The sequence below is a fragment of the Cetorhinus maximus genome, chromosome 17, assembly GCF_964194155.1.
Source record: "Cetorhinus maximus chromosome 17, sCetMax3.hap1.1, whole genome shotgun sequence".
In the NCBI taxonomy this organism is placed as follows: domain Eukaryota; kingdom Metazoa; phylum Chordata; class Chondrichthyes; order Lamniformes; family Cetorhinidae; genus Cetorhinus; species Cetorhinus maximus.
The window spans coordinates 96,187,723-96,210,845 of NC_135895.1; the positions used below are offsets into that span (position 1 = coordinate 96,187,723).

The 23,123-nt window shown below is 42.3% G+C and overlaps 1 protein-coding gene across 12 annotated transcripts in view; it reads right to left on the minus strand.

Moving 5' to 3' along the window:
- The window catches only part of ssbp3a (single stranded DNA binding protein 3a), a 155,482-nt gene extending 132,938 nt beyond the window's left edge, over positions 1–22,544 (minus strand). For 5 of the 12 annotated variants that reach the window (XM_078561649.1, XM_078561652.1, XM_078561647.1 and 2 more), the window contains exons 1-4: positions 22,361–22,481; positions 21,866–21,938; positions 21,540–21,601; positions 15,043–15,127 (exon numbers count right to left, since the gene is read on the minus strand). In XM_078561649.1, the coding sequence (XP_078417775.1) occupies positions 15,043–15,127; positions 21,540–21,601; positions 21,866–21,938; positions 22,361–22,416 (276 nt within the window). In that variant the 5' untranslated portion in view covers positions 22,417–22,481. Of the gene's footprint in view, positions 1–15,042; positions 15,128–21,539; positions 21,602–21,865; positions 21,939–22,360 lie in introns of all 12 variants that reach the window. The other 7 variants (XM_078561646.1, XM_078561650.1, XM_078561644.1 and 4 more) reach the window with 4 other exon arrangements.
- Positions 22,545–23,123: the final 579 nt, after the last annotated feature.

Below are 23,123 nucleotides of genomic sequence, written 5' to 3' on the forward strand. Positions count from 1 at the left end.
ACCACCTCCCCAACAACAGTGCATCTGCTGACAAAACGCTGCTGCCAATTTCTCAAACAGCTAATGCTCCCCTAGGTTAAACAGAAGGCATTCATTTGCAGGGTATTATTCCTGCCCCTCTTTTCAGATGAAAGGGAACCAAATATTGGAGCTCACAATTATCTAGAGCCTTAGTTTTCCCTTTTCACACAATATTTATTATTGACAAGAACCAGAAACTCATGCTGAGTGAGATACTTACTCAGAAACTGCTTTTACGCAAAAAACACTTTATTCATAAAATTTCTAAAAAACATTACAAAATATTTTAAAATGGTCATTACAGAAAGTGCAATGATTTTCAAATTATCCGCATAGATCATGTTGCACTCTTGACGTGCTTCAATGCAATTGTAAGACATGCAATATTTACAGTATACATTCAATGTGGGTCATACAAACCCAAGGGTTTCTGTACAATTTCCAGCCCCTCGGTGCATTGTGGCTGAAGGGCCTTCGACAGCGACCTTCGCCCATTGTGCCTCTGCAGCGGCTGTCCCAAGCTTTAGTGAATCCCTCAGCAGATAGTCCTGGACCCTGGGATGTGCCGGTCTGCAACACTCGGTTGAGGACAATTCTTTGCAGTGGAAGACTAACAAGTTTCGGGCAGACCAAAGATCATCTTTCACCAAGGTGATGGTCCTCTAGCTACAGTTGACATTTGTCTGTGGAAACAGCCCATGGAGCCCAGAATCTTGCCCTTCCTCAAATAGGGACTGACTGAAAAAATATTCAGTTATCATTCACACCAAGGAGAAGGCAGATTGCAGGAATATTGACAGGAAACGTGGGACACAAAGCTTTAGATTACCAATTCAAATTGGGCTAAGGGTGATGCTAGACCAAGTCAGAAATTGGGAACTCAACACATTTACTGCAGACAGAGACAACAGCACAAAGTTCATCTAAATTAACAAGGCAGGCATTTTTGTAATAGGGGGGGGTTCTGATTGCTTCACTCAGCAAAAGAGACAAGTCGGGAAAATGTGTAAGTTCCCCCACCCCAACCCCTCCAGATTGGCCTCCTGTTTTTTTATGCAAGTGACTTCTTGTTACCCTCAGGAGATTGGAGTCCAGGGCATGTCCAAGCTGCACCACGATATGGAACGTATTTGATGGAAAAGCTGGCCTTATCTTGTATTTTCTTTTTGTAAGGTTCTAATAGGTTAACACCAAATTAGAAATAAATCATTCGGACATGTACACATGGTCCTACAGCAAACTCAAAAAAAAACCTTACCACCTTGCAAAGCTTTTTAAAGTGTCATTATATAAACTTACAAGCATTTACTCTGCATATTTTACACTGTGAAATAAGCATTAATAAAGGCACAATATGTAAATGCAAGTTAAGATAGAAAGATGCCAAAAGCTACTTCACAGAGGCACAGCTGGATGCCAAACCAAAGGAGGAAATATTAGGAGAGGTGTTGAAAACCTTATTCAGAGATGGGATTTTAAGTTGAGAGGAAGGTGGAGGGGGTCAGTGAGGGAATTCCAGAGGAAAGGTCTGGACAACTGATGGTGCTTCTATCAATAGCAGAGTAAAAGAGAGAGGGTTAAGACAGAAACAGGGATTTTTTTGGGAGAGGGGGGAGGTGTAAGGTCACATAGATTTGGAGGGAGAAAACCAGGAAGGGATTTGAACACAAGGATGAGAATTTTAAATGGGAGACTTTGGAGGGCCAGGAGCCAATGTCAGTGATAAAGACGGCAGTCCTTTTTAAAAATTCATTCAAGGGATGTGGGCTTCGCTGGCTAGGCCAGCATTTATTGCCCATCCCTAATTGCCCTTAAGGTGGTGGCGGTGAGCCTGCCTCCCTTGAGTGAATAAAAAAAACTCCTGTCTTTCTCACTGACATTAGCTCCTAGCCCTCCAAAACCTCCCATTTAAAATTCAATTTAAGGAGTGGCGGGTGAATGGGATAGGAGACGGGCAAAGTTTTGTATGAGTTGATGGTTACAGAGTATGGAGGACACGAAGCCAGACAGGATGGCAATACAATAGCTGAGTCTGGAGGCGCCAAAGGTATTCTTGAGTTTGAGCAGAAGGATGATGCTACCATGTTGGAAGTCTTTGTAATAAAAATGATTAAAGTTGAAAGCTCAGCTGAAATAGATGGTTTGCAGCCATGACAGTCAAATACAACTTGATACAGTGAGAGAGAGAGAGAGAGAGAGAGAGAGAGAGAGAGAGAGAGAGAGAGAGAGAGAGAGATACGGAATCAACAACAACAGAGTTTGTGGGGGGGGCCAAACGATGACACCTTCAGTCTTCCCAAACCTTGATTGGGGGAAACTGTGGTTCAGGTGGGACTGGATTTCAGACAAAGCCAAGCAAAACAGGGGCAGAAGGAGAATTGAGAAGTGATGGCAGAGAAGTAGAACTGAGTTTTGTTAGTGTACATGTGAAAGCTGACCTCATGTCTGCAGATGACATCACAAGGGGCAGCACATAGATTAAATCACTGAGTGGGCCCAAGGAGAATCTTTGGGGACTTTGAGGCAATGGTGCAAGGGCCAAAATAGAAGCCACTGGGGATGATGCTCTGAATATGATTTGATAATTAAGAGTGGAATCAAGTTGGACAGAACAAAGGCATTGGAAGAGTATGGTGTGATTGATCTTGTCAAAGATTGCAGAGTTCAGGGACTGAAAATGCATCAGTCACTGTAGCAAATGATTTGATTTGTGTCTTATATCAGCAGTTTAGGCTGTACCAAAATGAGAAACCTGATGAAGAAACTCAAACATGGAGTTGTAGAAAAAAAGGCCACAGATTTGGAAGGCAAATTCAACAGCTGTGAACAAGAGAGGGAGATTGGAAATGGGGTGTTAGTTTGCAAGAACAACATGGTTGAGGATTGGAATTTGAATGGGTAGGTCAGCAGTTTTGCAATGTCAGCTTGCATGGGGCCAAGGCATTTCATGGGATCAAGGAGACAAAAGGTGGAACTCACGGACAAAATCAGTTTGGAGACAGGATGTGGGGAGATAGGAAAGGGACTAGAGAAGGACTCAGCAACAAGGATAGTGCAAAAGGAAACTTTAGCTCCACTATGGCAGCTGTGCCTTTAGTTGCCAAAGCCCCAAGCCCTGGGAATCCCCTCCATTAATTTCTCCTTCATCAAGATACTCCTTAAAACCTACCTCTGATAAAGCAATTGGTCATCTGCCTTAGTATCACCATGTGGCTCAGAGACACGTTTTGGTTGATAACACTATGAAGTGCCTGGGGATAATTAAAAGCACTATATAAAATAAGTTATTGTTGTAGGCAAAGGGAAATGGAGGAAGCAACAAAAGCAGTTGGTCAGATAGTCTTAATCTTAGTGACAAAGAAATCCACCAGTTCATTGCAATTTATGGTGGCAGGGAGTGGGGTTGAAGTGGATACTTGGTAGTTGAGAAAAGAAACTTGGGGGCAGGGTACGAACAATAAAGATGGAGGTGAGGTAGCGGTTAATTTAAACAACAGATAAATGCAGATAAAATCTGCAGAAATAATTCAGGAAATAGTTAATATGCCAATAACATTAATAGTGGCCGCAAGTCAACATAATTTACAAATGTAGTAATTACATTCAACGCTATGATTCTGATACAAACTAAATACAAGTGAAACATTTCTGATCTTTAACCGAGATGAGAGTTTTGTGCTGAAGTGCCGCAGCTGCCCGCGGGCGCCCGCCGGCCGCCAGCGCCCGCAGGCGGCCGCCGCCGGCCGCAGCCGCCCGCCTGCCTGATACAGCAATGCTGTCCCAGATGAGTTCCATGTTGAACAGACAAACGGAAGTCACTTGTCAGGTTTGGTGAGAATCTGGGATGAAGGAACACCCCTTCCTACACGCATGTAAACAGAGCATAGGGTCAGGACTGAACTGTGAAAGAAGTAGTTACAACAGTTTAGTTAAGATCTGATGAAGAGCTTTTGAAGCTATAAATCAGTATTTGCTGACAAACCAGCCAGCAACACAAGACAAATCCTTGGCATTGGATGAAGCTCCGACAGGAGATGGGGTAGGAAGAGAATTTTTTTTTAAATGGAGCTCTCTCTTTACAAAGAAACTCCTTAAATGTTAAAGAATCTCCACAATTTCACAAAGTAAGCATAAGACCAGGTACTTTTTAAGTCACCACTTAACAGGAGGTTTCAAACCTCAGGAATATTTTTAGGCATGCGGTGTCTATAAAAAACAGACCATAAGAATGCTACAATGTCATTTATTTAGCACTTATCACAAGTCAGCTGCTGGACCCTACTAAGGGTTCATGCAGGATATTTGCTGACTAGTGCAGAACAGAGTCAGTTCATTTTAGCAGAATTGATCTCTGTAGTTTAGTCTGGGAAGTTGGGAGGGGCGGAGCAGGCAGGGAGGCAGGTGAGGGTTGAAATCAGCCAAGATTCCACTCCTGGTCATCATCCCGTGACCTCCCTGGGAACGCACATATGAGATGACGACAGAATTAGCTGCAACATCTTCTATCAACTGACATTTGTTTAGGTCCCATCTGGATGGGCTAAATTTGGTGTTTTGGTGGAAAACACAGGGCAGTGTTCTTTTAATCCAATTCCACTTTTCAAAATAAAGTACACTTTTAATTCCAAATCAGCTTGCACTTCAAGATTAGGTTTAATGTGGTGATAAGGACAGGCTAGTTAGTACCTAGCAAAAAAAACTTCACTGCAGTGGATCCTTGCTAAAGCTGTTCACTCCTCCACTCAGCAAGTGAATGTTTTACAAGAGCCAAAACAAACCCAATCTCAGTAAAGATTACAAAATTCTGGAGGTGGAAAGCGTCTTGACAATTCACTTCCTCCCTCCTCGCCCTCTACCCCACTGTGCGTCAGGGTTTAAACACTGAATGCTCGCTAGAAATCTCAGCAGGGTCATGGCTAACTAACCCTCCCCCAACATTCTGAACTCCCAAAAAAAAAGCAAATAAATCCAGATACGCCACTACTTCTGAAAGCAAGGAGTGAGTTTACGATGTTTCACCAAGAGCACATAAGGGACAGATGCCCTGTTTGAATAGAAGAGCCCAAATAACTGAAGCTTTTTTTTTTGTGGTTCACAAAGCAAATCATGCTGCAGCCCCCAATACGAATTGCAAATTTCCCTTCTTTGTCTTCCTTTTGTCCTTTAGAAACAGAGATTGTGCAAAGAACCTGGATGGAGGCCCGTACACCATCAAAAACTACAAATTTGTGATCAAGTCTTTTTCCCTAAGAAAGGCTGCTGACCCCACCCTTCAAAACCCCACCCTACTACCCTGGGAGGGTCAGACGCCTCAAGAGTGCAAATTAGCCAGCAATAGCTGCCCCCAAACTAACACAAAGGCTGATCTGAGTGCTGGCCCCTATTACACGTGGCCATGTCATCCTAGGAGCATACAATGAACAACATTCTACAAACAAAAGGCTGTGCTCGCACTGGGCATCAGCCACGCCAAGCTCTGGTGCTATGAAAAGCAAACATTCGCTCGGCTCAAGGTTGGGGGGAATTCTTGCTCTGCCAGCAATATTTTAAACCAGTAGGAGGAAACAAAAATCAAGCGTTAGTGCAACAACTCGTAGAAGTGTCTATGCTGATAAACAATACTACCACCCGAAGCTCACAGGAAGCAGCTCTGTCTCACAGAGTGCCATGTCCATGCAGAGGCTAATCAGATGTGTCGCTCAAATTTAATCTTACCGTTCTAACAATTGTTTGCAAAGTATTGGATACTGCAAACATTTTACAACTATTGAGGCCAGAAACGTCACAGATATATTAACTTTATACATTTATCTGTGTGAAACATCAGTTAACACTCGGGTAAAACAGGGAAGGAGGGATGGGTAAACATGAATATCACTGTCAGGGCTTGTCTCTAAACACTGGCACACAGCTATTCCAGGGTCATGGAGGAGCAGAGCTGAAAGGAAACTTTTGGTTGTTGACACCCTAGTCATCCATTCCGTATCAAACGTTTTCCGTATCATAGCCTCACTTGTGAGGACTGCTGGATTAAATCGAGAACCACCCAGAAACTGTACAGGGCATGTGGCCTTTATTCTGACTGTGGCGAGCATATATTGTCTTACCAGTCTTTTTAAAAAATATTCCTTTAATAAATAGGCACAGTTGAACTCAAGTGTTTAATTGCCATTAGAGCACAGTCATTTCATTTCTGTAATTTTACTCAGTCAGTTTTGTTATCCATCGAACACCCCATCCATTTTAGTGAATGATTAGGTTCTACTAGCCCTCATATTTGACCACTAATGTGCAGTTTTGGGAGTCACTTTTGAAGAGATCCTAAGAAATAGGCCTTTTCCTCTTGGAAAGAAAATCTATTACTATTTTCCCGTCCATTTGCCTTGTACTGGAGGACATGTTGGAGATTTAAATGACTTGGATATTTCCATGTTCCTTCTAAATGAAATGTCGGCACACACATTCTATCAAAAGAAAATTAAATATTTCTTTGAAAGAGAGATATTAACAAGTATAGTGTGGGACTATAATAAATGACTTGGGGAGAAAAGCACTGGGACAGACTTGACAGACCTAATAACACATTCCAATAATTTTTTGGCCTTACTGACTATAAGAACACAAAATATTCACCATTTGCATTCTTTTTAGGAATGGTAGACACTTTTTAGGCATGAATGTTGATATTTGCATGGGTTATTCTTGTTTCAGGACAAGAGATTCCTACTCATCAAGTTTGGTGCAAAATGAGCATTTCAAGCTACCTTGTGTTCAGTTTCAGCTGTGGGAGAAGTTGGATCACTACTCGTGGCCTCAGCACCCCTGAGCTAACAATGGAAAGCATCAGCCAGGGTCTCCACTCCGTGACTCCCACTGGAAAACGTACATATGAGCACAACAGATGAGAGCAGGATCAGCTTCTCCTGGAATGCCACACAGTCAATTAGCCTGCTGGCACACACAGTCCAGGATCAGACACGCAAGGAATAGCCACTTGGATGTATAGCAAGTGGTCCTCGCGGAATGAGATTCCAATATAACTCAGCCCCACCATGAAGGGAGGAAGAGAAGAAAAAGAAAATCTTTATGCAAGTTCAACAGTTTAAGACTCTGCAGCTACTTAATGTTAATAACGCTAACGGTTCACTATACAAGTTACGTTTTGTTGGGGTATTGTTTTTTTGAGAGAGATATGTCTGTACAATTCTCCAAGTATCATACCTAGCAATGGTTAATACTCTAGCTTCTAAATCAGAAAGTTGTGGATTCAAGCCACATTCCAGGTGTTGAGCTCATAATCAAGGCTGACACCCCAGTGCAGCATTGAGGGAGTACTGTATTGCCAGAGGTATCATCCTGCTGTCCTTCAGATGAAACATTAAACTAAGGGCCAGTTAGTTACTAGTTCCAGTGGTTCAAGTGAATGTTGAAATGCAGTTGTAGAGGAAGAAGTGTTCTAGCCCTCTACCACCACCAAAAAATTAATGGACTCTCACTGTTGTTTGTGGATTCTTGCTATCAATGAAATGGCTACCACATTTTCCCAAATATCAGTGAATGCACCTCAAATTAATTAGTTATGTCAATGATGCCCTTTAGAATGTGAGGTGCATAGATGACATACAAGTGCAACTCTCTTTTTGCTACCAATACCATTTTGGGGAGGTACTCTTTGGGGGAACAGAGGCACAGGCACCAAAGCTCCTCTTGTACATCTCATGCCAGCCAGTTCCAGCAATGTCAATAAGTATACAATCTAGTGACAGCAGGTACTTGTGACAGAGACACTGGGTGCTGGAGGTTGATGGGGGGGCAAGAATGAAGGAAACAGGGAATGCAAGAAAGAAGCTAGGTATTTTGAAATTTAACACATCGCAGCAATTAGAACACTCCTGTGGAAAAACACACATTTTCATTTGTCTGACATATTACTGCAGTTATCAACGAGAGTTACACCCAAGCCAGCTTCTGTGTACTGTCAGCAAGCCATTAGTCAGCAATTTTCCTCACAAAACACTAGAACGGTACCTCCTTCATACAATTGAATCTATTCATCCACAAATTCATACACAGAATGACACATCCGACAAAAGTTTCAATTAAGTTCACTACAGAAAAGGTCTGAAAACAACTTGCAGTTGAAGCCCAATAAACTGGCACTCTACTTCAACTCAACTTGAGCAATTCCTTATGCCACATCAACACTTGTGCAGTTGAGGCACTCTGTTCAATGATCAGTTATAAAAGATCTAGCAGAGAACAAATATGAAATTTGTGTTCCCAAAATAGGATTTATTTCCTTTAAACATCCAGGTTGAACAAAATAGAACAGTCCCAGTTGCCACTTGGTTTCAGACCAACATTTTTCTCCTTCTTTATCTGCCAGTATTTGCATCACCACCTTTTTTGAAGTTGATGATTCATCACTGGGTCACAGTTCCACAAGCGTTCTCGGGTATCTTGCCCAAACAGGTACTAGACATGGATTAGTCTTTCCGATGTTGATTTCAGTGGGTACCAAAGCTGACCCAAATTAAGTTCTCACCAATGATCCACACAAATGCAAGCAAGATTCACATGGATCAGAAAATCTGGTTTATCCCCGCCCCTCCCCAACTCAGGTAAAAATTAGGCCAATTAGTGTTCGCCCAACCACCCAAACCCAGCTGAATTCAGCCGTCGGCACAAGAATCAAATCTGGGATTCCTGGTCTGTACAGCTCAACCACTTGGAGCTACTGGAGGAGCTATAAAAAAAAATTAATGCATCGAACCATCTGTTGCATGCGTAATACCCGAGTATCAGCCACACAATGCTGTATCAAGTGTTTACTTACATCACTGATACCATTTCCAAGATACAAGGAGTATAAACATGCTGGCCAGTTGCCTGAAACAGTTTAGCCATTCATTGTCTTTTACATCAGTACAACCAAACCTTCGGCTTTAGGTGATGCAGTCATAGAAGTGGACAGTGCAGCCCACTACTGATGTTGCATCGTTACCTAGGATCAGTACTCAAATGTGCGCAAACAAATTTGGCAGAATTCCTCCCCTTTTCTCAAAGGGTAAAACATTAACCTGACCCCACTCTTTCCAAATGTTAATTAGCCCATAATACAGTTCCAACATTCATATCATACTTTCTTTTTAATTTTACTCAAACCTGCAAATATGTTTAAGTCAAATTAATCTGATGTGTAACAAGTGCTGCTCAGCAATGACTTCAGCCCACTGAAATACAGGGCTATGGAACCTGAAGGGTTGATTCTTCTCCATTTGCTCTCAGTTCCTTCCCATGCTCTACAGGATGCAGGCACCATGCTATTCCCTGGTTACATTCATTAATGTTTCAATAATCCTTACACACACCTACCTAGTATACGTTCCCTACATTAGAAATTTCTAGAGTCAAGTTTTCACAACAGAAGCCTCCCTGAAAAATTGATCCCAAAGCTCTCCCAGTGCCACAGATATAAGCGATGAAGTGCAGAGCAGGAGGCCCCGTGTTTAACTCCCAAGTTTGTGTCAAGTTAGCTGAACTCAAGTCAGAGCGATAACAGAGTCACTAAAATTGGCCTCAGCAACAAGGAGTTAAGAAAAAGGAAATTTAACAGCCGTCACTTGAACGTACATGTGTGATGTTGAATGATAACAACATAAAGATTCAAGTGGAATACCTTCCACAGTCAAACAGCCTATCAATAATGTCTACTAAGGCTCACAAAGAATGAGGTCCCCTTGGCTGAGATATACAAGTGCTGCAGTCTTGTGGGACTGAGCAATCTTCAAGATCGGGTAGAAAAGGGAGACGAGGAAATTCTACCTGCTTCTAACCCTGTTGCTCGAACACATGGGATAAGTGGCAGGAGGCTATCAACTAGTAGAGGACAAGTTTTTAAATGCCACAATTTTACATTCAAAATAAAACTCCCACTTGGTCATTATATACAGTATTTTTTTTAATTAAACCCCAAGCAGTACAGAGATAAGGAAACTTACAAGCATTCTAACAGAACATTTTGGTAATATTGCCCATTAACGCACAATGAAAATGATTTATAACCAGCTAACTAGTCCATCATTTTCACTAGTTTTTAAAGTAATTTTTAATGAACTGTGTACAATGGTTCAAAACAATGCAAAGTCAACTTGGCGGTCACCCGTCTCATCTCTATGACAAATTAAACCTCAGCGACTAACTGGCCCATTTCTAGTCATTATGGTTAAAACATTCCTTCCACAAAATGAAGCTCAAACCTCAGAAACTCAAACATTCAATTACATACTCCTTACAAGAGTAATGGTATAGTTGGTGCATGTTACAGAATGTATTACATCAGGAGCACCCACAATGAGTAGAACTCAAACAGAAAACTGTTCCAAGCCAAACTAGAGCTCTGCGATGCTGCAGTTGGTAAATGCACCAGAGCTAAGTGAAAGACCTGCAAAGTCCACAGTTTGACAAACAATTTGTCCTTATTTATCTGATCTCAGCTGGGCATCAGCATGACGGTTCCACTGATAGAACAACCTCAGAGTTGCCGATGGCAACTAAAATCCAAGTTCCGGCTCTAGTGACACATGCAGGAAGAGATTGCATGCAGATAACCAGCAGGCCAGGCCTAGGCTCAACCATTGTGTTCTCATTGTTCCATAGCCTGCTGACAGTCACTGCCTGTGATCATAGTTTACGAATACACCCTTAGACCAGAACAAGTCTGGAGTTGTGTAGCTACGCCCCAAGCTCAAGTCAATGGCTTTGGGGTTGGCAGCAAGAAAAAGAACATAATTGCACATTCCAATTTTCAACCAAATGATTGCTCTGGTGAAATGGGTATATTAAACACCAATTCTAACTATCAGTAATCCACACAAGAACAGCAGAGCAGTGCAGTTAGATTGACATCACGTGCATCACAAATTGCTGTAACTTGCCACAACATGGGACAGTTACATACAACTACTGCAAAAAGGACAAAGTGGTGATAAACCTCTGTTAATTGCATCCCTTCCAATGGAAGCAGGTAAACACCATCCAATAAGGTACTACATCACCCAATCCATAGCATCTCAAATTCAAATCTCAGTCAAGTAATCTCTGTGGGTACGGCTATTAGGATGATTCGCTTTAAGTTCCCAGGCCAGAGGCAAAAAAACAACAAAATTAAGATAGGTTCTTGTCCTTAATCATGATCCAGTGATCCCTGCCAGAAAATGCTCATATAGATTAGGTGAAGACCGTCTCTTCTGCTGTGCCCACAGTCAAAGAGTCCATCGACACACACAAGAATGAGCACTTGGGTAACGTACTGACTTCTGCTGAGCAAAGCCCTTCAAGCTGGAGCTGCAATTGGGTCCCAATTTTGTGGTCTGAGAGAAAGCAAAACAGGAAATCTCTTGCAACGGAAATTTGGTACACACATTATAACATCAATTCATAAACAGATGTATACAAGCCATTGAAAATTCACAAAAAACATTTAGCTGATGCTTGTGATATTAATTCATGTAACCATATTTTAACTATTAGGTCAGTAGCATAATGAGACCTTGTACAGTGGTTCTGGATGCCTGAAAAAGGCAATCACTTAAGAAATAAAACAGAAAATTCTGAAGTGCTCAGCAGGTCAGGCAGCATCTATGGATGGAAACAGAGTCAATGTTGCAGGTCTGAGACTTTTCATGAATGGTTCTGGAAACAGGTCACATACCTGAAACATTTAACTCCATTTCTCTCCATAGATGCTGCTTGACCTGCTGAGTATATCCAACATTTTCTGTTTTTGTTTCAGATTTTCAGCACTCAGCACTTTGCTCTCAAATCACTTAAAAAACCTTGAGAGAGAACGTAAGCATCCTATTCAACTGTAGACGTAGATGCTCTATGATGTAATCTACCTCCAAGTGGACATACAAGATGCAAACCTATAATCCCTTTGGGCACACTAACATGTGAGAAGTGCTATCAATGATAGAGGCACAATACAGTTTTAATTGCATTCTATTATAAATTTATCCAATCCATAAACATTCAGAATCATTGGAAAGTCACATTTTCATGGATCTGGCAAGCTGCCATTGAAAACTTTATACACAACTTAATCCCAGGGTTCAGTGTTCCAGCCTTCAGTGAACTTTTATTACAATAACAGCTGCTCTCAGGATCGTCTATGGGCAATGTAAAGATGCCTTCTGGTCTTCCTACAGAATCACTGGCCAAAGGGTTGTGGGGGTAACCACACCAGCATTATATAAGCTTTGGTAAAGAAAGCTGATCCACAGTGGGCACTAACACTGAGCAATGATCTTCCAGTTCTGGAAGTTGACCCATTTCTTCCCAACATTCCCCCTCTTGTTTAGGCAACTAATCATCCAAGTGGCCATTTTTAATTCAGATGCCTAGGCAATGAGACCAGTATCATAGCCAAATCCAATCCTGCTCTAACCCAATATCCCATTTCCAGTAGGAATTACTATAACAGGAGTTGATTTTACAGTGCTAAAATCCAGAGGTGTGTAGCCCAATTTTAACACCCTAACTGCTACTTCAATTAAAAGCGGTTAACTCACGATTAAGGCTGGAAGCTTCTGGTTTGACTTTGTGCAATACCACCAAGTAAGGTCTTAATTTAAAAACTGAGTAATTAGGAAAGATCTGAACGAACCATATTCAAGTTCAGGCACTAGACATACTTGCTTTACATATAGGGAAGTCTAATTTTGGGGCAAAAAGATTCCAAGGAGCATTGATTGTTCTAATTGTTCTGTCATAATTGTCCTGGTTCTGATGAACAGCTACCTCACTAAGAGAAATGAAGCCAACATCATCCAGGTCTGTATTCCTCAATACCACAAAAACAATGCATTTAGGCAATGAGCTGCTGAGACTCAAGACAAGATTCTATTGACCTAATGCTTCTTTTTTTTTTGCTCAAAATTGAAAAGTCTTGTCTGTAATTGCCAACTTTTGCATTCAAAACTATTCACCTCAGAGCTATTGTATTGCAAAGAAACACATTTCCATGATAACTACCCTTTATAGGTCATCCGATAGTTACAGCAGACTAAACACAGAACTTGGCAAAATTTGCAGCTAAATTGTGATTTACATGAACAACTTTAGCAATGAATGCACTGAAACTTAGTGTAGCCTAGAGTTCTATCAACACCTTCAACTTTTTATCCACTTTTTATTTGGGTAATAAATTAAATTTATAAAACACAAGAAATGAAAGATGCACAATTTTGTCCCACTAATGGAGTCCCTGCATAGGCTACACACAAAACTAAAAATAAGAGAATTAGTAATGTTAAACTGCATTTTTCTCATGTGTTGCCGCACATATGTGACATTATACGCCATATATGCTTCAACACCTTTTCCAACAAGTTTGGTAAACTATCGTTACTCAACCGGTCACTTTAGCCTGGCTCCAACCGCTTAGTTCCACCTGCAGTTCAGTTAATCATAAACAGGTTGTTGTCACTTGGCCAACAAATAAAGCCTCATGCCAGGGTTATAAATTTTCTAGGCTCTAGCATAGTGACGCTGGGAAGGTGCAGCTCGCACTCTTACACAGGCACACTGACTTTACTTCATGTTCCATTAGCAAGCAGATGAGAGAACAGAGCCCAACTCAAGGAGTTGAACAAGAGACATACCAACAGTTATCATTGGGCTACAGAGCACACCAAACAGTCATGGCAGTACGATGACCAGGCCTAACCTACTAAACAGCATCACAATATCACAACATCTGTTAGCAGATATCCTGTGTATTCTGGGCCCCAAGTTGGTTATTATTTTTATTTTAAAAAACTTCTGTCTACGTAAGCATCTGTTCTGACCCAGCCATTTAAAGTACAGCTGTAAGTGAAACAAATTAATTTTTGAGACAGCCGTACACACACTAACGTGATAATTTTCCAAAATAAATGACTCCCACAAAGGCAGCTTGCTCTTGTAGCACAAGCTTTACACTGAGGAAGCAGCTTGTACTATTTATCATTCACTATCACTGACATACTAAGTCAAGGCATCCCAGCGCTCAAGTATTAACTATGCAGAGCATGTGTCAGCAGCCAGTCGAACCCATCAACAAAAACAGCCATTCAGCAGGGAAGAAGAGCAAAGCAAACTAACAATCTGTTACAAACTCTGCTCCAATACGCATCTCATTTGAGCTCAATTCACAATTGCCAAGTGCCTTCAAAAAAAAAAATCTCTCTGCTGGGTTGTCAAATTATAGAAGTTTCCATTTTCTTTTTCATCACGGGGTCGATTTTAAAACTATATTTTTGATATGCACGAGAATTATTTCCATTCTGAGAGAAACACATTTCCATAGATTTTTCTTCAATAATGCAGATCAATCTCCAACCTCTATCAATCTCTACTGAAAGTTTAAATGCTAGATCTTAGATACAACGCAGGTTTATCCTGGATGCTTTCGCTGCACTGACATGCTCCAGGCACCTGCTGAAAACGATATGTACCAGTACAGAGTAACGACAATAACCAAAAGGCAACAGTGGCAAATAATCTTTCCTATGAACAGACCAGAATTCAAGGTTTATGTCAAACTACAACATGCCCAACGTAACTCAAATACCTTAGAAAACTTTATTTTAAAAGAACAAAAGTACACAATTTTAATCACAAAATTTTTCTCAAACCTTCGTTCATTTGCTTAGTATAACGAAGCAGCTTTATCACGGAGACTGGCAGCACCCAACAAAGCCAAACCAAAATATCTTACCAGTCAACCAATATTCATTTAGGCTAGAAAGCCACAATCAATCATTTCAAACTATAAACCAGTAAATTCCTGTAAGATCTGTGTTTCATACAGGTTTTTATAAACAATAAAATTCCTCCCTCCTGCAAAAAAGCTAAGTATCTGCAAATGAGCATCACTGTCAATTTCAGGAATGACACTCCATTTGGCAGCCATTCTCTCTGTACCCAACAGAATTATTTAAACCTACAGTTATTCACAGGAATTTAAAAAAAACTCACATAATCATGGAAGGCTTTTGCTTCACTCGAATGTTCACATGTGTCTCGCCTTTCAGGAGCTGCACAGTAAAGGTCCCAAAATACACTGGGGGAGGAAAAAAAGGTTGTGTTACTATTTCTCTTACTCTCAATGCAAAAGATAATATACCCCAGGCATGCACATGTAAAACAGTGTTCTGTTCACAAAGATCATTAGGCTACAATGCACAGTGCTCAAGAGAATACACTACTCTCAATGATAAACTATATAAATACAGGATGTATACTGGCAGCAAAGCCACAAGAACAGCTAGGATTTTTAAGTAGTAGTTAATAAATTCACAGCTTTAAAAAGCAGATTGAACAGAATGCAACTCAGTTCATAACATTTACAACAAAATGACAGAGCTAAAAAAAAAGGTAATATTACTTAGGCCAAGTAACAATTAAATAAATTTATGCTCATAGGACTTGACTGCAAATACTAACTGCTAGGAAACAAGTTACAATTCCAACCCATAACTTCTCTCAAGGCATTTGCTCAGTTCCATTCATACTGTGTGCTGCACATTCACAAATCCCCAGGTTCCACCCCAAGCCTGTACCTGCAGGTGCTCAACTAAAACATTTACCTGACTGAACCCGTAAATTTGCAAACTAGTCAGTCATTATTCCATATAATTAGTGTCCCGTTGACAGCTCTCCAGCCTGTACTATATATAATTCACAGCCATCAAACCAAAATCCTGCCTCATCTTAAACAGGCCTACTTGTGAGAATTCCTAATTAATAATTAGGGACAGGTTGTTGTAAATGTGATAAATAAAGCTGATTTCCACACACCACCTTTTTGTCAGAAATTCCAATCCTCTCAGATGGCACACGTTCATAGAGGTACAATTTCACAGGCACCAGTATCTTCTAAAAGACTAGATAGTCCAACTAACAGTGGTAGCAAGCAAGCTACTCCACTACAGCTATGTGTCATCTAAACTTCATCTTATCCTTCACAAAACCTCATCTTATCCTTACCCACTTCACAAACACACAATCAGATAAACACAGAAGACAGTCATTTGCACCATTCAGTTCAACCATAAAGCCTACAATCTCCCAACTGGCTGCCTCTTGAATGACTCCCAAGCTTTTGCTACCACCACTTAGCTAGAAGACCGTTCTAACTACTTTTTACCTGACAGTCTAGAAGTCACCTTCTGTTGCTTTATATATATGTTTCAGTCCTGTTTCTACTACCAACTTTTCTATTTCTCTTGGTATTTTATTGAAAGCTCTAATGTCCCTTTACATTTGCCTCCATTCAACACACACCCTTCCAGCAGGAGTTAATGCATAACAATCACTAACTCTAGCTGGTTCTAACCCACCCTAGCCTGGAGTCACCGAGGACAACTATAGCACCCTACTGCTTAGGCCAACATTAGCACAAATGCAGATTGAACCTTATCTATATGGCTCAATCTCACACTGGACAGTGTATCAAACCTAACTATCTTTCAGGAAGGTTAGAAGTGCTTAATCACTAAAAATATTAAACGTTGCTCCCAGGCCTATGTGGTCTTTCAGCTTGCTCATAGGACATGGAACATCAGGCAAACCTTACCACCTTCACCCAACTCCTCCCATAGCACTGCAGATGAGATCCCAGAGTGACTGATGAAGGTGGGGGTGCGAGGCACATTTTTTAAAAGTTTATTTATGGAATGTGGGTGTCACTGGCTAGGCCAGCATTTATTGCCCATCCCTAATTGCCCTTGAGGTGGTGTTGGTGAGCTGCCTTCTTGAACCGCTGCAGTCCATGTGGTGTAAGAGTACACACAGTGATGTTATGGAGGGAGTTTGAGACTAAACATGCATGCTTTGTGCTGCTATTGCACCTTGTGTCAGTGCTTAGCCTGTCAATAGATTTTTTGTACACTTAAAGGTTCTGGTATAAAGGTTCCTGTTAAGTGCAAGTAAAATATGATCATGAGATTCTCACAATTATGCACAGTACATAATTAGATTCAATTAAGTCCAAAAAGATGATAAAATCTATATAGAAATCCTACAGGTTCCAAACATTAGGTGTTGTTCAGCTGGGGTTGCATCAGCACAATTTTAAGTCAATCACTTCTATAAAACTAAGTGGATTAATCAGTAGCAAACTTAGAAAAAAACAGAATAAATAAGTACACCTTCTGGCTTCTATCAGTAGATGAACCCATATGATATTTATTAGTACAACACACCAACAGCTAAATTAGTCACTAGGCTTCACAATCTTTGTCCCACTGAAGACTCGAGCTTTTTAACAACACATAGAAGGGCCAAAGAAAATCACTGACAGTTTAGAATTGAGGGGGTGAACAAACAGTTCAATAGTTATACCATAGACTCTCCAAAAAAATCAAGACAAACAACGGGCTGTTCAAATGTTACAAAGAGAGCAATATCAAAATGACACTTTGCACATTCAACTACAAGGCAATACAAATCTGTATCAACTTTCCCATCATCACTGAAGCCCCTCAAGAGAGGCTTTTAGTGAAAAGAGAGAGAAAATGGGAGACTAAAATAGAATTTTGAGTCCTCTCCAACGGTTTACTGGGTAGCGTACCGATAATGTGCCAGCTCAGCCTTCAGCCGACTGAGGGTGAGTATTTGAGGGCCAGGATCTCAAACCCAACACTAAAGTCATGGCTTACCAGGCAGCAGTGATCCCCGTGCTTCCACATACAAACATACAAATTAGGAGCAGCAGTACCCATTGTGGCCTCAACTTCACATTCTACCTACCCTCAATAGCCTTTGACTCCCTTGTTAATCAAGAATCTATCTGCCTTAAAAAATATTCATTGACCCTGCCTCCACCAAGGTGGGGAAGAGGGCTCCAAAGATTCACAATCCTCAAGAGAAAAAAATTTCTTCTCATCTCCATCTTAAATAGGGGACCCCTTATTTTAAATTAAACTATTCTCCCTAATTCTAGTCTCTCCCACAAGGGGAAACCTCCTTTCAGCATCCACCCTGTCAAGTCCATTAAGGGTCTTATATGTTTCAATAAGATTACATCTCATTCTTCTAAACTCTAATGGATACAGGCCCAGCCTGTCCAACCTTTCCTCATAAGATAACCCCCTCCATCCCAAGTATCAATCGAGTGAACCTTTTCTGAACTGCTTCTAACGCATTTATATCCTTCCTTAAACAAGGAAGCCGAAACTGTACACAGTACTCAAGACACGGCCTCACCAATGCTCTGTACAACTGTAGCAAAACATACCTACTTCACTACACCATTCCCCTTGCAATAAACGACAACATTCCATCTGCCTTCCTAATGACTTGAAGTACCTCCATATTAACTTTTCCTGATTCATATATCAGGACACCCAGGTCCCTCTGTACCTCAGAGTTCTGCAATCTCTTTCCATTTAAATAACATGCTGCTTTTCTATTCTTCCTGCCATAGTGGACAAGTTCACATTTTCTCACATCTGCCAAATTTACTCACTTAACCCATGTCCCTTTGCAGGCACCCAATGCACTCTTCAAAACTTATTTTCCTACCTATCTTTGCTTATATGCTTTGGAGAGTTGAACAACCCACAGCACATCAAAGCTCTGGAAAAGTACCACCAGTGGTGCCTTCACAAGATCCTCCAAATCCAGTGACAAGGAAGGTGGTCCAACAACAGCACCCTCATCCAAGCCAACTTGCTTAGTCTCAAGGCACTAATCACTCAAAACCAGCTTCATTGGGCAGGACATGTAGTTCATGTGCCTGACACCAAACCCTTGAACTGCTCTACTTGGAGCTCGGTTGCAGCAGGAGACTCCCAGGAGGACAGCGGAAATGTCCTCAAAGCATCCCTGAAGAGGTTAGGCATCCCCACCGACTCATGGGGGGTCTCTGGCTTGTCACCAACCAAAATGGAGAAGGTTCATTCAGGAAGGCACCAGACACATTGAGAGACTTCACCGGGAATGTGCTACAGCAAAGTGAAGGTGTCGGGGGGGGCGCACAAAACTCAAAAACAACTCATCTACCCAGCCCTTCAAGCACCACCTGCCCCATATGTTGGCGAGTCTGCAGATCACACATTGGACTTATCAGCCATCTCAGAACCCACTGAACCAAAGTGGAAGTGAGTCATCGTCGATCCTGAAAGACAGTCTAACAGAGAGAATACACATCCATGCAGACTAGAAGATCTGAGGTTCAATGCTAATTTGATCAATATCAGCTGCTATAGCAACTGATGTGGTAGAATTGGCTTCTACACTCTTTGGGCTTGGGTTGGGGGGGGGGGCGGGGGGCAATCAAATATGGTTCCATTGCTGACTTCTGTTTAGTAACTTCTCCATATAAGGGCATTGGATGACTTATTACATTCCAATTTACATATAACCAGTGAAGTAATTGATCCTTTTGTGATGGGGGTGAGGGGGTGGTATGGCTTGTACTGCCTGATATTCAGCACCAATAATTCAAACCCTATGAAGATATGGGCCCCAAGTTTGATTTGTTATGCAGCCAAGACCAAATAGTATGGTATGGCGGTGCCAAGCAAAAGCAGATGCCCTGCCCATGAAGAGTGATGGAGAAGCGGTGACGGGAAGGTTGAAAGTGGAAAATGGTTGAAGATGATCTGCTGGACTTCCTTCCGGCACCTTAGCGTCCAGCCCACAATGACTGATACAAGCAGGCCAATTACCGTAAATAACTGAAGGCTGGCCAAATTTTTACATATAAAATGTACAAATGCAAGTATACCAATAAATAGATGGTTATCAACACTTTAATTCTGTGACAGGGTTACACAGAAACAAATTGCTCCACATAAAAAATCTGTTTATTCAGAAGATAGTTTTACACATCACAGTCTAATGTAGACGTCAGTCATGTGTATGGTATGGAACTCACAATCCACTTTAAGTATGTCCAGTATGAAATTCCCCTGTATCTTTCCCACCCCCATACATCCCTAAACAGCTGCCATTTCCTCTTAGTTTCAGCAGGACAGTATGGATGGCTGTTAAGCTGCAATCAGCATTGCTCTGTAATCAGTTAATAAAATGAATACCATTGTGGGGACTCCTCTCAATTTTTCACTCCAAGATGTTTAACTGCAACTTGGGGGTTGAATCCAGTCCTGAATGAATTTTTAGTCCTCTCAGTTTTTCTGTCCAAGACAATATATTGAAACACCACTGAAAAATGCAACAATTCTATCTCACCCCTCTGCCCTCAAAGCAGAGGAACCACCACTATGTGGCCCTATCCAAATAGCTAACAAACCAACAGGCAAAACTGATCCCAATAAAGTAATTCTGCTGTGAAACTGAGCCAGAGAATGCAGATTCCAACTTCAACCTCCAGTCTGTACTGGGTTGTACCTCAGCTGGCAGGGTGGGAATGACAACAGTCTTTTCAGGGGTGGGGGTTTTGGAGAAGTTAATTAATTAGCCACGGTGCCCATTCAACACACTAACTCCTACTTGAAAATGGGCGTGTGGGGGCATTGGGCAAGAACCCAATCAAACTCGCCTGTGTGTGAAGGGTCATTCGGACTCGAAACGTTAACTGTGCTCCTCTCCACAGATGCTGCCAGACTTGCTGAGTTTTTCCAGGTATTTGTGTTTTGGATTTCCAGCATCCGCAGTTTTTTGCTTTTACTTTCGCCTGTGATATCATTCATGATTAAATAGTTTGCCAACACGAGTCTAGGCCCCCACATGAAGAATAGCGACTTGGGTGAGGTCTTGGAAAATTGTTACCACCTGTGGAACCACATCGCAGCAACAGGCAAAGTGTTCATTAAAGGGGATAAAAATTGGAAGCTGCATTCTTCTTAGGTTTTAAAGAATCAGTCAGGGTGGCATTCAACCTCCAAGGTGCACTTTACCACTTAACCAGCAAGTTCTAATAAACCACCAAAACAGCCAGGATTTCTACCCATTTTAACAAAGTAACGTCAGATGCAAGAACACGAGGTTTTTTAAAAAATTTTAAACCTACATGATAAACAGATGTAACAGTATGCTGCATCTGAGTCTTAAAACCAACAGCAAAGCAGCTAGAGTTTGGAAGCACTATCCAGTACAGTAACTTGGGGGAGGGGAAAGAGGGAGCGATTCACACAGGTAATATTTCTGTCTCTGCAATCATTGCAAACCGTTCTCATCTACACTTGCAATCGCAGCATATGTGGCTGCATGGCTCACAGTACAATTTGGAAAATAACCCACGAAAAGCTGTATTTTTAAAAAAAAACCACAGCGAATAAGTAACGAAAGAACGTTTAAATCAACACCAAAACTTCCGATTTTATCAAGAGATGCCTGTTGCTATTAGAGCCTTTTAGTGTTGATCCCATTATCTGTGCTCTCTGGTACAATGTTGCCAAAAAGTTGCAACAGAAAACAGAAAATAAAAGTATCCATATTTATCACTTGGAGCGAGGATGGGAACTCTGCACAAGCCCAATGTGGGACACTTAAAATGATCTACTTACCACCACCAGGAGTGTAAAAACCCAGGAGGTTCTCCTAATGTAATATTTTTCTCCCATCGTATCTGCAAAATGAAAACAAAACAAAAAAAAAACCACTCAGAAAAAGTACTGAAGGAAATAAAGGCGGGGGGAGGGGGGTGGGGGGGGAGAGAGGCGGGGGAATGTGGGGCAAGCTTGCATTCGGAACTAGTCAGTTGAATAGATTTCTTTTTTTTTGTTTTGTAGCCACAATAAATGGCAAAAGGTTAACACAATTCAAAATGGAGGCGAGATTGTCCGCCTGAGAAACAAAGGCTAAAGCGGAGTGATGGAGACATGCAGTTTACCTCTGAGAGGAAGGTCTGTGCGGATTTCTGTGCCCCGACATGAAGCAGATATTCGTACACGTACAGAGCCAACCTGCGGGCGAAGGAGACACAAAAGGAGCCGGTTACAAGGCTTTCTGATTTGTTACAGCGGGAATGCTAGAAAGACGAGAGCGAAGAGGAGAGGGGGGGGGGGGGGGTGAGGGGTGGAGAGAGAGAGAGAGAGCTGGGGGTTTGTCAGCGAGAAGCGCTGCACCCAGCCAGCCCCCGCCGGACACAATGTTGCATTCAGTTTCTTTACAGAAGCGGAACCGCACAGCGTGCGAGTCAAAAACAAAAATCATAACCATCATCACAATAACGAAAAGAGATTTAATCCCCGGGATCTGCAGCGGCCGCTGTCTGGCCCCCGGGGGGGGGGGGGGGGGGAGCGGGAGATTGGTTTGGGGGGGGGGGGGGTGGTGGAGAGAGAGGGAGGAAATTTCTTATTTTCGCAACAACAACAATTAAACTTACTTTTCTCGCGCCTGCCCGTCCGAGGGCACCGCCGAACCTTTGCTTTTGGCGAACATGCTTTTTTTGGGGAAGGAGCTGCCTGGCGTCGGGCACCTGTCAAACCATCAAACCCGGGGCGACCCCATCGCCGCGTCCGCGCACGCAACGCAGCCCAGCCCCGGCAGCGGAAAAGGCGGCCGCTCGTGCGCCCCCACCCCCCCCCCTTCTTTTCTTACCCTCGCCCCGCCCCGCCCCGCCCCCAGCGCCGGAGCGACAGGCCGGACCGGCCAATAGCCTGCCGGGCTGGCACGTCGCTCTCCCCCGCCGGCCAATGGGTAGCTCCCTCGCCCTGTCGCTCAGCCGCGGCTCGCTCGCCGCCTCCGCCAATCAAGCGCGGGCAGGTGGGCGGGAGTTTCCCCCGCTGGAGTGACTGGCCAGTTTGGTTACAGAGACGGGCTGCGCTGATTGGTCGCCGGCTGGGATACATCGGCAGGGGGGGAGCCTGGAAACTGCGTGCCCAGGAGTTTCTAAAACCCCCTCCCCTTATGCTATTCCGGGCTAGGGCGGCATTCCCCCTGCTCGGCGGCTGCTGTAAAAACCTGGGACGGAGTGCTGCATAATGTCCAAACAAAAATTAAACAAAATCCCCTTGTATAACGCTCAATTATTTTTCCTATCGCATGTATTTTTGTCCTGGTTAAGCCTTTTAAATATTACATTTTTTTTCCTCGTTATTTTCCCGTAGTAATTGATGTTTTATCGTTACTTAATTAAAATGGATTTT